Source organism: Xyrauchen texanus, chromosome 17 (assembly GCF_025860055.1).
Source record: "Xyrauchen texanus isolate HMW12.3.18 chromosome 17, RBS_HiC_50CHRs, whole genome shotgun sequence".
NCBI classification, from domain to species: domain Eukaryota; kingdom Metazoa; phylum Chordata; class Actinopteri; order Cypriniformes; family Catostomidae; genus Xyrauchen; species Xyrauchen texanus.
In genome coordinates, this window is record NC_068292.1 from 38,293,825 (window position 1) to 38,308,071 (window position 14,247).

The window sequence follows — 14,247 nt, forward strand, 5'->3', positions numbered from 1 at the left end:
CTCATATTATATACAGTACATCTTAGTGACTTTTTTTAATTCTTTTCAGGTATGTATTTGAAAATAAATTGACACTGAAGATCCATTAAACAGACCTAGTGTTGTGGAACTGCAAAACACTATTTAGTTTTGTACTCATCATTTCACAAGACAAATAAACGTTATGCAGTGACAGTGACAGCCTGATCTGCTTTGTCTATCTGTCTGTCAGTCTATCTACCCTTGACAGTCACTGACCATCTCTTCCTCTCTCTCTCGCCCTCTGTGAGAGATAATTGACATTTGGCTGAAATAGCTTGTTGCGCAGGATCATTCCGAAATCATCAGCATGCCTTTTGAAAATGAGTGACAATAATTTTTCGGCTTTGGTAGTGGACAGTTTGTTGTATGTAACCAAATTGTGTTGACCAGAACAAATAATTGCTTTTATTATAAATACCAAAAATAATGGTAAAAAAATAAGGCCCTGGGTAGTCAGCATTAAAGATGCTGACTACCTCCCCTGGAGTCGTGAGTTTGAATCCGTGCTGAGTGACTCCAGCCAGGTCTCTTAAGCAACCAAATTGGCCCAGTTGCTAGGGAGGGTGCAGTCACATGGGGTAACCTCCTCGTGGTCGCTAAAATGTGGTTTGCTCTCGGTGAAGCATCCATGTACGCTATGTCTCCACGGTAGCATGCTCAACAAGCCAAGTGATAAGATGCGTGGATTGACGGTCACAGATGCGGAGGCAACTGAGATTCATCCTCCGCCACCCGGATTGAGGCTAGTCACTACACCACCACGAGGACTTAGAGCGCATTGGGAATTGTGGGCATTCCCACAATTCCAAATTGGGGAGAAAAAGGGGGAGAATAAATGTATATCAGTGATTTCGTAGACATGTAATATTATATTAAGTTACTTTTAGGTGTCTAAATTCAGCTTGGAAGTTTTATTAATCTTTTATATCATCTTATTCAACATTTTGTTTATTTGTTTACATCTGCAGTACTTCAAAGAGCAACTCAACACTAGAATTGTCTTGGTTGCTATGGAAACATGGGCAGCAGACAACAGGTTTAACATCAACGATGACCCCATGGTAACATTACGAGAGTTTATGAAGTACCGAAGAGACTTTATCAAAGAAAAGAGCGACTCCGTTCACCTCTTCTCGTAAATTATCAAGAAAACACACACAAAGTAGATATTTGTTGTATGATCATGTGAAAGAGCATTTCTAACAAGTTTTCTCTCTGGTTTCAGGGGCAACCGTTTCCATAGCAACTGGGGAGGAGCCTCTTATATGGATGGAGTCTGCTCCCTCACTAAAGGAGGCGGAGTCAATGAGGTATGCTAATGTGAGAAGCTCTTAGCTAATGAAAATTATTGTTTTTGAACACTCCTTTAAGGCTGTTATCAGGGGATTTTTTTGACTGCTCTGATTTGACCTCTGCTCTCTGTTAGTATGGAAAGACTGAGGAAATGGCCATAACTCTCGCTCAGTCACTGGGACAAAACATCGGCATCTTTTCTGATAAGAAGCGTATTTTAAATGGTGAGTGTTCGCTTTCTGTTTTCTTACCTTTATATTTTGCATGATTTTTAAGGACTGGTTTTTCAATGGCTGTAAACATGGGAATGCTCTCTCACATACATACAGTTTGTCATTGTAATCTGACTTTTCTTTGCAGGGGAGTGCAAGTGTGAAGATAAATGGTCTGGCTGCATAATGGATGATGTTGGGTAAGTTACTAATAAATCAGAATTCCTTAATATCCCAGCAGACACACAGATACACACACATGTTTGAGACCCTATTAAAATGCATATTAATCTTACTAAAAGAGCCTGTCATGTTTGTGCTGAGTCTGTATCCCCAAGTGTTGTGTTGTTGCTCGATTAATAAGCTAATTTAAATATGTTAAATGTATCAGTGTTTTAAATTTGTGCCACTCATTGATCCTTAACACTTTTTCAGACTTTCTTTAACTTAATGGAGAACTTAGAGCCTTTGACACTTTGAGACAGACACACTTATTCTCATGAATGTCCACTAGGGAGCAGAAAATAATTTGGCATCCAAACATATTCTACATCTGTGTCCTGTTTTCATTTTCTGTGTGTCAAATTGATATTACAATCTATGAAGGATTTGTATATCCCCAAAATGTTCATGAGAAAGTGCTATTGATCAATTTAGTGAGGCATTCTATGTTAGGCTGTCCACTGTTGACATTTCATATATTAACATTGACATTTCACTTTCAAGCTACCTACATTTTCAGAATCCTATCAACAGCATTGCAAACAATAAATTATAATTAGTATTTATGCAGAAAGCAATCAGAAATGTTAACAGTGGTCCCTTCCAGAGGCACTGTGAGAAATGCTGTGATGTGTGGTGATCAGATACATGTGATGCGATAGGTGTATGTTTATTTTACAGTGTGCATCTGTATGTCTATATTTGTCTTTACCCGTGTGTTTTAATACCTTTTGCGTTTCCCTTCGATCCCAAATGGGACAGCAGGTGAGCAGACGCTCGCCGTATCATGCTACTCACTCGTGTCCTGTTGACCAATCAGCTGTTGAGTCACTTCAGCCCCGCTCCTAACTTCATCTAATAGCATTATGGCCAAGTTCCTCAATGTTCCAATTTATTTAGTTGAGCGAGCAAAATGGTGGAACTTGCGGCGTTTTCAACCCTTTGCATTTTCCTGCGCTCTCTTTAGTTTTTTACTGGTTTCAAATTTGGCTAGAAGCTCATGGTGGGAAATGTATCATTATGGGTATTTTTGGGCTCCTCTCAAAGTGTAAAGGGGGGAAATTTCATTTACAACCCCTTTTAGCAGCTTTAAACTGTATGCAATCATTCATGCTCAAACAATAGAATGATCATAATTTCACGCTAATGCCGTATGTCATAAAGCCTATAGAACACACAGTCTACATCCAAAAGCTTTTAATCCAATTAATCAGAATTATGGTGACAAATTTACTGACATTTATTATCTGGTGTATAATGGCTTAGTGACAGGACTTTAGCGGAAATTTACACCTGCACTCTCTGTTTGTGTTCACCTTCATCCTGCTGTGTGCTTAGCTTCTGAAGGAATTCTTCTTCTCTTGTCAAGACATCCTCACATTTATTAGTAATTAATTGTTTATTATCAATGCAAATGTTTCCCAACACCTCCCTTGGATCCGTAAACATAAATATAATGTGAGAGAAAAAGTGTTGTTCTGATCGCTACACAAACTTTCTCACTGTCAGGAGAATGTGGGACTCTCGAGTCAAAAAGTCAAATCTTCTGAGCATGAGAAAGTACAGTGGTTCTAACATGCACACATCTCCAGATAGATCAGGTTGGGTTCCTTTCAGGGCTGGATTGGTAATCTGGCATACCGGGCATTTTCCCGGTGGGCCGACACACTGTGGGCCGATCAGGGGCAGACTGGTCATCGGGAGAACTGGGCGGGCCACTGGGCCATCCGCGAAACGGGCCGAATGGGCTGCGATAAGCTGAAATGAGCTGCCGCGTTATGCAGAACGGGCCACAAATGGTGGCGCGATATGCCGAAGGGGACAGCGATATGCAGAAAAGGACAGCGACCCCCCCCAAACAACTTCTATTTAAAATCCCGGGCTGATTTCTAGTCCCAGTCCACCCCTGGTTCCTTTAGATATCCATCATGTCCTGAAAGCTACAGCACACTCTCACAGCTCATGGTATTAACACCAGAATCAATGACCATTCAGACAGATGCACTCATGTTGACTTGTCACTCCATTGATAGATGCTTTGACTCCTTTATAAGGAGTTTTATTTTCATGAAGCCTGCATGTTCAATCTGATCCATTATCTCTAGTGTTGTTGTGACAGGATGTTCTGTTGTCTCTGTTTTCCCCCAAGTGTGTTTTCCTTCTGTTAACATGCCTTTGCATGTGCCTGCAACACTATAAAATTAATTACTTATGCTCAAGCAGGTAAGACAATGTGCCCTAATATGTCAGGAACACACTCAGGATCTGGTAAAAGAAGAGTAACCACTTAAACACTTTCCAATTCGCACATGGCATAATGTGAGATATGCACATATTGATTCTCAGTCTGAGGTTAAGGGTTCCTGAAACTGCCTTGTTGCAGATGTAACAGATTGGAATAGTGCTTAGAAATGAACTTTGCAGGATATTGAGGGCAGTGACCTGGCAAAAACCGAAAGAGACAAAGAGAGAGAAACATTCTCCTCTGGTGCTCTGGGATTTGACCATGCTGCCATGTGATAACAGTCTTTTGAATAAAGAGTAGTTAGAGGAATGATTAAGCATCGAAAGTGTTGTCATAATCCGTGGATTTAGCTAAGACTGAGAGTACTTTGGACATTTGTTATTTGACTATGTTCAAACTTCTATATTGCCTATTGCATACTGCAGAGTATAATGTATACTGTATGTTGCATACAATGTTTTAATTAGTACTGAATGTGAAGCAGCATGCAGTGAAAAACATTTTCAATAGGATGTAACATTGCGGTAACATGACCTCATTTTGTTGTGTTTAATTTAGCACATAATGTCCCCTTCTAATCTCAGAAGTTATTTTGAATTTAAATTTGTGTAATCCAATCAAAAAATGAGTCAAGAAAGTCATGTTAAAATCATAGTTGAAATCTCGACCTTTTCATTCGTCACACTGGAAATGGAAGGTAAAGTTTTGTAGGATATATAATCTCATGCAGTGTACTCTCTCTGTATTCTACAGAATTTGGCAAATGTAGTAGGCCACTCAGCTGTTCCAACTCTGAAACATACTGAGCACAGTATTGCAGCATTCATACTGAATACTGCTTCTAAATAGATGATAGGATGCCATTCTTAACATATCTTGTGTGTCCTTGTCTCCTGGGTTACACACTTGATCATTTGAAAGATTTGTTATCAGATTGAAGGTGATGTTATTTATGACTTTTCATATCTAAAATCAAGTGCTGTGTGCCAAATATATCAAGCAAATTAGGTCTTTTTGTAGAATTCATCACGTTGGATGGGGTTGCAAATCATGTTCACTGGAGACACAAATGTCTTCTCTCTCCCCGCCATTAGTTGCCATGCTCCTGGTGTTTGTGCTTGTGCAGTGTGTTTTGTTGTTCTTTGTGTCTGAGTCCCTCCCTCTGCTGGTTTGAATGAAACACAGGTGGTTACCAAGGCAACAGCAAAAGCTTCTCCATCTAGCCAGTCTGATATTTACATTCAGTGTGACCAGGTCACATAAATCTTAGTCCTGTTGCTTTATGAATTCCAAGCTCATGTTTATATATATATATATATATATATATATATATATATATATATATATATATATATATATATATATATATATATATTTCTCAGACAAATTATAAGCTGCCTCCATGTGTAAATGTGTTAACCTGATTGTTATAACCCAATTAAAACAGTATTCCAGTTTCTAGAAATCTGAATAAGGCAGCTGGCATATGTCTGGATTAATCAAAAATAATTTGTCATGTATCAACCTTATTTTGTAACATTTGAAATCTGACTGTAGAATGTTTATTAAAATCTGTGTATAACCAAACAAAAGTCATTTTAAATGGAGACACAGGCAGTTGAGAAAAGCTGTCAAAGCAATCAAATATTTTAGCAAGGAGGAGACAGATTAATTGGTAGGACTCTACAATAAGGTTTTATTTGTTAAAAAATAGGATTTACAATTAACAGTCTTTTTTACAGCATTTATTAATCTTAATGTACATATTTTAAAATACAATTGTTCATAGTGTATTAACTCATGTTAAAGGAGACCTATTATTCCCCTTTTTACAAGATGTAATATAAGTCTCAGGTATTTCAGCTCAAAATACCCCACGGATCATTTATTATATCATGTTGTAAATGTCTCTTTTTGGGTGGAATGAAAAACATGCTGATGTTGTGTGTGTCTCTTTAAATGCAAATGAGCTGCTGCTCCCCGCCCCCTTTCAGGAAGAGGGCTGTGTCTTTACAGCTCGTGCTTCAGATATTACAGCAACAACAAATCAGAACTAATATGACTGACAGCATAAATGCCGGAGTTCAGCCATATATGTATGAACCAGAGTTGGACACTGATGAAGGAGAGACTCTGGCAGAAGTCACAACTGTGAGAATGAACCAGGATGTTTCTCAATGGTTAACTGACACTACACAGCTGTGGTGAGTCAGTCTGGCAACAAACATCCCTCCTGGTACTGATATGTTGTGCAGATGTGCGGCCTTTGCAAGTAAACATTCCACTTTTAGTACAACTCTCTTATGCTCACAGAAAACGTACATAGTTTTCAAAAAGACAATCACCTTACTGTATTGTGTATAATAAAGGTGCGGTTATGAATTATACAGACAGTAAGCTAAAAATAATGACATAGCTCTGGTCTCTGTGAATACAATCAGAGACAATAGTAACTTTAGCTGGAACATGAACAGTTGGTACTGATCCATGCTTGAAAATATATTTTTTTATATTGACACTCATTCACAAAGTAGTCCGGTGTAAAATGATTTCCACAAACATACACACATTTTTGTATGTTTTGAGGCACATTTCCTTCAAAAACAAAACTTGTCCACTGCGTCTTCAATGGCTCTGATGCCGGCAGTACATGAAGACTCTTATGTTCACTTTTACAGCCGACAACAGAACACTTATGATGCTTATGAAGCTCAGACATTATTCTTCTCACTGTATCTGCTCCAGCACAAAAAAAGAATATGGTGGAGTGTGTGTAGATAACTCAGGGGAGGATCTATGTAATAGGGTGGAGTCCATCACCAGTCGTGGGCGAGGCCTGCTATAACGTGATGTCACTTTAGAGCAGAAACAAAAACCATTCATTTTGACACACTGTGTTTGATTAATAGAAATATAAGAAATAGGAGTGTGTGGACTTTTAGCATTGTAGGGTGGTTGTGTATGCACACTGACGACTCACAATTATGTACAAACACCATGAAAAAGTTAATTTTGCGTAATAGGTCCCCTTTAACATATACAACTTTAAATAAAAAAATAGTACATGTTGAAATGTATGAATCAAACTTAATATGTGCTGAAAAAATATTGTTAATTGTTAGTAAATGTTAACTAATGTAGTTAACTAATTTTAACAAATACATCCTTATTCTTAAGTGTTACAGATAACAAAAGAGTCTTATTTATTACATTGTATTTTTCTATGCTATTTTTAAGGACATGACTGAGAATTAATGAGCTGATAAAATTGCAGTACAGAAACAAATATCTGTTGTATTTACTTAAGAGAATATCCGGATAATAAAGTATGAGTACCCATTTGCATATATTCTTATAACTTTGAAGCATGTAAATAAAGGCTTTTATTTTTATAGTCTAAGGTGTGGAAACTAAGACTATAATGTTGTGTGAATCAAAGGGGAATGTAGGTAAAATCAGACAATTCTCTCTGACAGCTTCTACTTGCCCAAGAGATTTTCTGACTGTAATGTGGAAGAGTATCATGATTTCCTCAACAGTGGAGGTGGTGTCTGTCTCTTCAACAAGCCCTCTAAGGTAAACACATTTCAGAACTGTCTGCATTTACTTTCCTTAGCACTTGTTATTTTGAAGTTAATTCTCACTAGGCCCACACATAATCTGTATTCACAAAACACCATAGAAAGCTTTGCAGATTTCTTTAGAATTGAATGCTCGTCATACACCAAGTTCTACACACCCCGCCACTTAATTTAATTTTTGGCATGCTTTATTGGCACAACAAAAACTGTAGATTTGTATTACCAAAGCTTTACATTATTGCAGCATACAATGAAGTGCAAAACAAGTAAAATATAGTACTATAACAAAAGGAGTAAAAAAATTAAAAACTTGCAAAATTAGTCAAGAAGTAATGATTAAAATATATGGTTAATATAAAACAACAACAGTGCTCTCTCTCTCTCTCTCTCTCTCTCTTGTTTTTTTTTGTTCTGTAGCTCTTGGATCCTCCAGAGTGTGGTAATGGTTTTGTGGAGGCAGGGGAGGAGTGTGACTGTGGAAGCCCTGCTGTGAGTGATATTACAGCGTTATCATGATCACATTAATCTGATGCTTCTTATATAATCTCATTTTTTTCTCTCTGTATTTCTGTAGGAGTGTGCTATAGAAGGAGAGGACTGCTGTAAAAAATGCATGCTGACTCAGGGAGCCAAATGCAGTGATGGTCTCTGCTGTAAGAACTGCCAGGTAGGCGATGAGCTATAGAATAAAACTCTGCAGTCTTCTTTTTATGTGTGTATGTGGCTTTTAATGATCTTTGTGCTGTCTCTATAGCTGGAATTTATGGGTGTCCTCTGTCGTGAGTCTGTCAATGACTGTGACATACCTGAGATGTGCACTGGGAACTCTAGCCAGGTGAGGCCACTGTCACATGCCAGACACATTCCACAGCAGTGAAATATACATTCAATCTACTGCTTACTGTACAGTAGACAGTATGCTGCATACTATTTATTTTACATAGTATGTGAGAAAGTAAGCTGTATACAACAATAAACATTTCAAACAGTTGTTGTAACATGGCCCCTCATTCTTTCAAAAAATAATAATATTCTATTCTGAATAAACTACACACCCTTTAACATTCCTGAAGCAAAAAAATCTTTAAATTAAACATTATGTGTTTTGTTTGAAGTTAAATACTGAATGTTTTTATTACAGTGTCCCTCAAACCTACACAAGATGGATGGATACACCTGTGAGAAAGACCAGGTTAGTTTTTATATATCAAACAGGGATGTAACTTGGAACTTACAGGCCCAAGTGCAATGCATCAATCGGGCCACCCTTGTTTTTGTCTGGGGTGGGGTGGGGTTGGGGTTGGGGTGTATGTCCCTCTTGGTACATTTCGCCTTCCGTTTTCATCGCCCATTGGGTCCGAGGCCATTTCAGTTATTCCCTTTTGGATGGCAATTTTTATCAAATATAAATTGAAACACATTTTAATTTAAAAAAGTTACAATTATGTAGCAAGATGTAGAATTTCAGACATTTCTCTATTATTTATATTTTGTGTTGTTTTTTTTATGTCACAGTAACCTGTATTTCTTAATTTCATCTCATTTCAGGGACGATGTTTCAATGGCAGGTGCAAAACCAAGGACAGGCAGTGCAAGTACCTCTGGGGAGAGAGTGAGTGACATCACTTCATCCTTTTAGAATGGTTTTAAATGTTTTTATGTTTCTGTTAATGTTACTGTGGTTCTGAGGTTCTTTAAAGAAGCAACATCGGCCAATAAATTCTGCTATGAGAAACTCAACATTGAGGGGACAGAGAAGGGCAACTGCGGACGTGACAAAGACACCTGGATTCAGTGCAAAAAACAGTGAGTTTGATTCTCATACAGCACAGACAAGGAAGTTACTTCAAAAGTAATTAGTTACACATTACTGATAGGATTCCCACACTTTTTGGCCAATAACATTTATTTTTTCCCAGTGGTTCACGATTACAAGATAAGGATTTTTATAAATGTATTTAATTTATTTAGAAAATGTATTATAATTTTTATAAAATTCATAATAAGAATTTCCATGACTTTTTCAGGACGTAATAGTAGACCTCACAGGTTTTCCGTCACTGTAAAAACCCTGTACTAATAATTTTTTTCTGGTTTGTAATTGAATCACTTTACTACTTACTCTGTCTGACCTGAATTACTTTACTAATAAATGCATTTTTACTTTCACCAGATAATGGGAAGTGACAAATTCTCCTTTCAGTTCTTTAAAATAAAAAATAGTTTTACAGTTCATAACATAAAATCATCTTCTGTTGTGGTACATGGATCTCAATATGAAGGCATACAAAAGTTGTGTAAGATCATTTAAGTTAGGGCAGAGATTAAAGAGTGTATTTGTGTTTTCAGGGATGTACACTGTGGATATCTGCTGTGCTCCAACATTTCTCCAGCCCCTAGACTAGGAGAGTTGCAGGGAGGTTTGACCTCGTTCTCTGTGGCTCAGCACAGCGCCTCAATGGACTGCAGGTACACATACAAACACACACATCACAGGTATTGCAATTGATGCTGAGCTTGTCAACAAACTACACACATACACGTGTGAATGTTTCAGTGGAGGACATGTGCTGATTGACGGGGACTCTGATCTGGGTTACGTGGAGGATGGAACTGCGTGTGGGACAGATCGGATCTGCTTCAACCACAAATGCCTTCCAGTGCAGGAATTCAACTTCAGCACTTGTCCTGGCACTAACGAAAGGTTGATCTGCTCAGGACATGGGGTGAGAGAACGTGTTTGTTTGTTTTTGTGTGTGTAAGTGAGTGTAAGTGTGAGTATGTGTTTGTGCATGTGTATGTGTGTGAACCTGAGCATGTATCTCTTTGAATTACTGTGTAGGTAAGCAGTCTGTGGATCATCAGTTTAAGGGAGTAACTAACTAAAAGAAGCAATGCTACTTAACTCAATTCTTCAACAGCGTGACAGTGCAAACAGCATTAGATTTTATTTACACTATGTGTATATAGCAAGAAAAAGCATCTTCAAGTAGTGTTAGATGGGGTGCAAATAGCATCTAACACTAATTAAATAATAACATACAGTATAGGGGCATCCCTACAGCATGTTTATTGTGTTTATTTAGAGACACTCTACACCCACTAGCTTTTCCAGCAACAAGCTACTTTTTGATTGGGAAGTGCAATTAATTTTAGCAAATTGGTTCATGTAAATAAACGGTTTACTGCTCCTGTGAAGAAATATTTGTGCTATATATGTCATTAAATGACGCTATTTATAACTATGTTTTCAACTCTGTTATACAAATTATGATGTATTCTGTTTTTCTTGTGTGTAGTATTTCATTTATATGTTCAATTTAATGCTGTCATCCTAATTGAGATGTAGTTTTTTTTTGCCAGATAAATTATTTATAATTAAATAGAATTTAATAATATAATCTGATCATGTGTGTGTTGTAGGTGTGCAGTAATGAGCTCAGGTGTGTGTGTGACCTGGGCTGGGCAGGTGAAGACTGTAACTCCACCTCTAGTTTGAGTTATCTGCTGGTGCGACCTACAGCCAAAACATCAGGTAGGCCAAAGTCTCGCTCTCCCACAGTCTGCACCTCTCAAGAGGATTCTCAGAACCAATCACAATTCCACAACCCATTGATCCTCAACCATGACACTTTACCAAACCAGTTTATGACATGAGTTCAGAGACATCAGACATGGCGGTTGTGTGCTCCAACTCTGAGTCTCTATTACCTCACTCAGAGTTGCATGAATTTCAAGAGGTTTTCTGGGTCATCCAACAAAACAGTTTCCTTTTTTTATTATTGTTGAAATTATGGAATGATGGTTCCTGAAAGAAAAATAATCAAGGAGATTTTAGACAGAATGCTGACAACAGTCAGCATTCACTTTCTTTGTATCTTTTTTCCATACAATCAAAGTGAATGGTGACCGAGTCATTCCACCTAACATCTCTTTTTGTATTCCATGGAAGAAAGTAAGTCATACTGGTTTTGGAACAACTTGATGGTGAATAAATGATAACAGGATTTTAATTTTGTGGGTGAACTATGCCTTTAGCAGCAAATAAATATAAATATCGAGATAAATATCAAATACCGTCAAAAGGATGAAAAATTATTGAGACATTACATTTTTACTTTTATCACCAAGCCCTATTTCTCATCAGTCTGTTACTGTTCTGTTCTGTTCTAATTTTCATGTTCAATGGTTCATTCACACATACACATTTCACATGCTTTTAATTGGTCTTTTTATTTTTCTGTTTTATGGCTTTTATTTTTACGCACTCGTTCTTTTGTGGACAGGCTCAAGTCTTTTGCTGGAGTGACAGTGAGTTTAGATTTGAGTTGTTGATCATTTCTTCTTTGTTTCCATCTGTTGTTCTGTGTCCTCACTCACTATATTATTCCTCTGTGTTACTGTCTGAATGAAAGCTAACAGCCTGTTTATCTGCTTAGCAGTGTTGTTATAAACCTGTCATATTACTCTCTGTTTTGTGGATCTGATTTATATGGATGCCTTTAACAAACAGCCTCTGTTGATGGACATTTTTATAAATCTTTATCGATTGTTTTTTTTTTTCTGTCTTTATCTGTTTTTATTGAGATTTTGGCATGTGGTCAACTTGACAAGCCAAACAAAAGCTAGTAGATTTTTGTCTATTTCCCGATGAATTTCGGTTTGTCCTGTCATTCGCAGATCATTGTTAAAATGTAATTGCTTTATTCCTCTGACAGGGAGTATGACTACTAACATCATCATCGGGGCCATTGCAGGCTCTATCCTGGTCCTCGCACTAATTCTAGGCATTTCCGCATGGGGATACAAGTGAGTCATATGATCACAGATGACTCACTTTCTGTGAATATGTAACTTCAAATGACATTTTACATGCACATCTTTTCTCCCCATGAAGGAGCTACAGACAGCATCAGAATGTTGAATCTGAAGTGCAAAGAAGATTCTGTCGGTTTGTTCACCTTTCTCTTTATTTTATGAGTGTATTTGTTGTGTACTTTTGGCATGTTACTTCAGACAAGGATTGGAAAATGTTAATTAGTCAAAGCAAGAATTTCTAACACTATTGCTTATACTTAAGATCATAGGATCAGGGGTTTGAACAAACCCTAAATATTACACTTCAGCTTGAAAATTGTCCTGCACCAATTGTGATGTGCACCTGGAAGACAGTTTGGGAGCAAAAAATCCCATAGGCTTGACTATAGCCAGAATATTGTAGAGACTTAAGGGGAAAGCTCTTTTGACCCACCAAACAACCACACAGAACACCCTAGCAAATGACATAAATACTTGCTAGAAAACACTCTTAACACCTTAGCAAACCCAAGCCCAAAACCCCACAGCCTGAATTGCAGCCCAGTTTTCAGTACAATTCCTCTTCTGTTTTCCAGGCAAATGCCGCCCGGGGATTACGTGAAGAAGCCAGGAGACGCTGATTCTCTCTACAGTGACATGCCTCAAGGCGTGAGCTCCAACTCCGGAAGCAGCTCCAAGAAGAGGTCTGCTTACCTGTCTCACCTCCAGATCAACACTTGCTCTTTCACCCCATCTATCCCCTCCATCAGCCAAAACATCTCTCTGTTCGGCTTCAGGTGTGCTTCATCTCCATCTTCATCATCATCGCTTTGCCTGCTCTGCTAACAAACACACACAACCGAAAAGTTGCTCTTTCAAAGCTCAGGAGACTTTGTAGTGTTCCTAATTTTGTCCCATTCAAGTATAAACAATGTTTCAAATGTTTCTCCTAAAGAAATATAAATATAAGTAAATGAGACAATTGTTGACATACAGTTATGGGACTTTAATATGAATGTTGATAGCATGCTTAGATAATTTGCTCTTTGAGAATCTATATACAGTATAGTATACAGAATGTAGTATCTTTGGGTAGTCTGAGCACAGCTGAGACATCTCTTATGAATCTCTAAAGGAGAAGCATGTGAGATTACTGGGTTCTTTCAGGAGAAATATCTGAGAAGTAGGAGATTTAAAATAAAAATCAAAATTTGCTCTCCATTTAATTTCATTGCTGTCTAGAGATATTAAAGAGGCCTCATTTGTCCTTTTTCTATCCTATAGGACAGTATATGCTTAGAACACTCAGCTGCATTTAAAAAAAAAATATTACATAATTCTCATAAAATAAATTGTATTTTTTATCCCCTTTTTCTCCCAATTTGGAATGCCCAGTTCCCACTACTTAGTAGGTCCTCATGGTGGCACAGTTACTCACTTCAAACCGGATGGCAGAGGAAAAGTATCAGTTGCCTCCGCTTCATATACAGTCAATTTGCGCATCTTATCACGTGGCTCATTGTGCATGCACCACGGAGACTCCATATGTGGAGGTTCATGCTACTATCCACGATCCACGCACAATTTACCACGCGCCCATTGAGAGCGAGAACCACTAGGAGGTTTCCCCATTTGACTCTACTCTCCCTAGCAACTGGGCCAATTTGGTTGCTTAGGAGACCTGGCTGAAGTCTCTCAGCACACCCTGGATTTGAACTTGCAACTCCAGGGGTGATAGTTAGCGTCAATACTCTCTGAGCTACCCAGGCCCCAATTGTACTGTTTCTTTGGCAAGAAGTCAGTGTTATTGAAAACTACAGGTTTTTATTTGCTCCTTGATGCATTTTTACCTGTGGGTTTGTACTTTCTGCTTAAA

The 14,247-nt window shown here is 37.9% G+C and overlaps 1 protein-coding gene across 1 annotated transcript in view; it reads left to right on the top strand.

Annotated features, from left to right (window-relative positions):
• Window positions 1–14,247, top strand: part of LOC127657969 (disintegrin and metalloproteinase domain-containing protein 22-like) — a 68,982-nt gene that overhangs the window by 43,016 nt on the left and 11,719 nt on the right. The window contains exons 11-27 of the mRNA XM_052147010.1: window positions 990–1,156; window positions 1,247–1,331; window positions 1,448–1,538; window positions 1,675–1,726; window positions 7,470–7,569; window positions 7,992–8,063; window positions 8,149–8,241; window positions 8,329–8,409; window positions 8,716–8,766; window positions 9,123–9,186; window positions 9,275–9,380; window positions 9,924–10,043; window positions 10,132–10,300; window positions 10,998–11,109; window positions 12,293–12,383; window positions 12,472–12,525; window positions 12,968–13,168. Of these exons, the coding sequence (XP_052002970.1) occupies window positions 990–1,156; window positions 1,247–1,331; window positions 1,448–1,538; window positions 1,675–1,726; window positions 7,470–7,569; window positions 7,992–8,063; window positions 8,149–8,241; window positions 8,329–8,409; window positions 8,716–8,766; window positions 9,123–9,186; window positions 9,275–9,380; window positions 9,924–10,043; window positions 10,132–10,300; window positions 10,998–11,109; window positions 12,293–12,383; window positions 12,472–12,525; window positions 12,968–13,168 (1,709 nt within the window). The remainder of the gene's footprint in view (window positions 1–989; window positions 1,157–1,246; window positions 1,332–1,447; window positions 1,539–1,674; window positions 1,727–7,469; window positions 7,570–7,991; window positions 8,064–8,148; window positions 8,242–8,328; window positions 8,410–8,715; window positions 8,767–9,122; window positions 9,187–9,274; window positions 9,381–9,923; window positions 10,044–10,131; window positions 10,301–10,997; window positions 11,110–12,292; window positions 12,384–12,471; window positions 12,526–12,967; window positions 13,169–14,247) is intronic.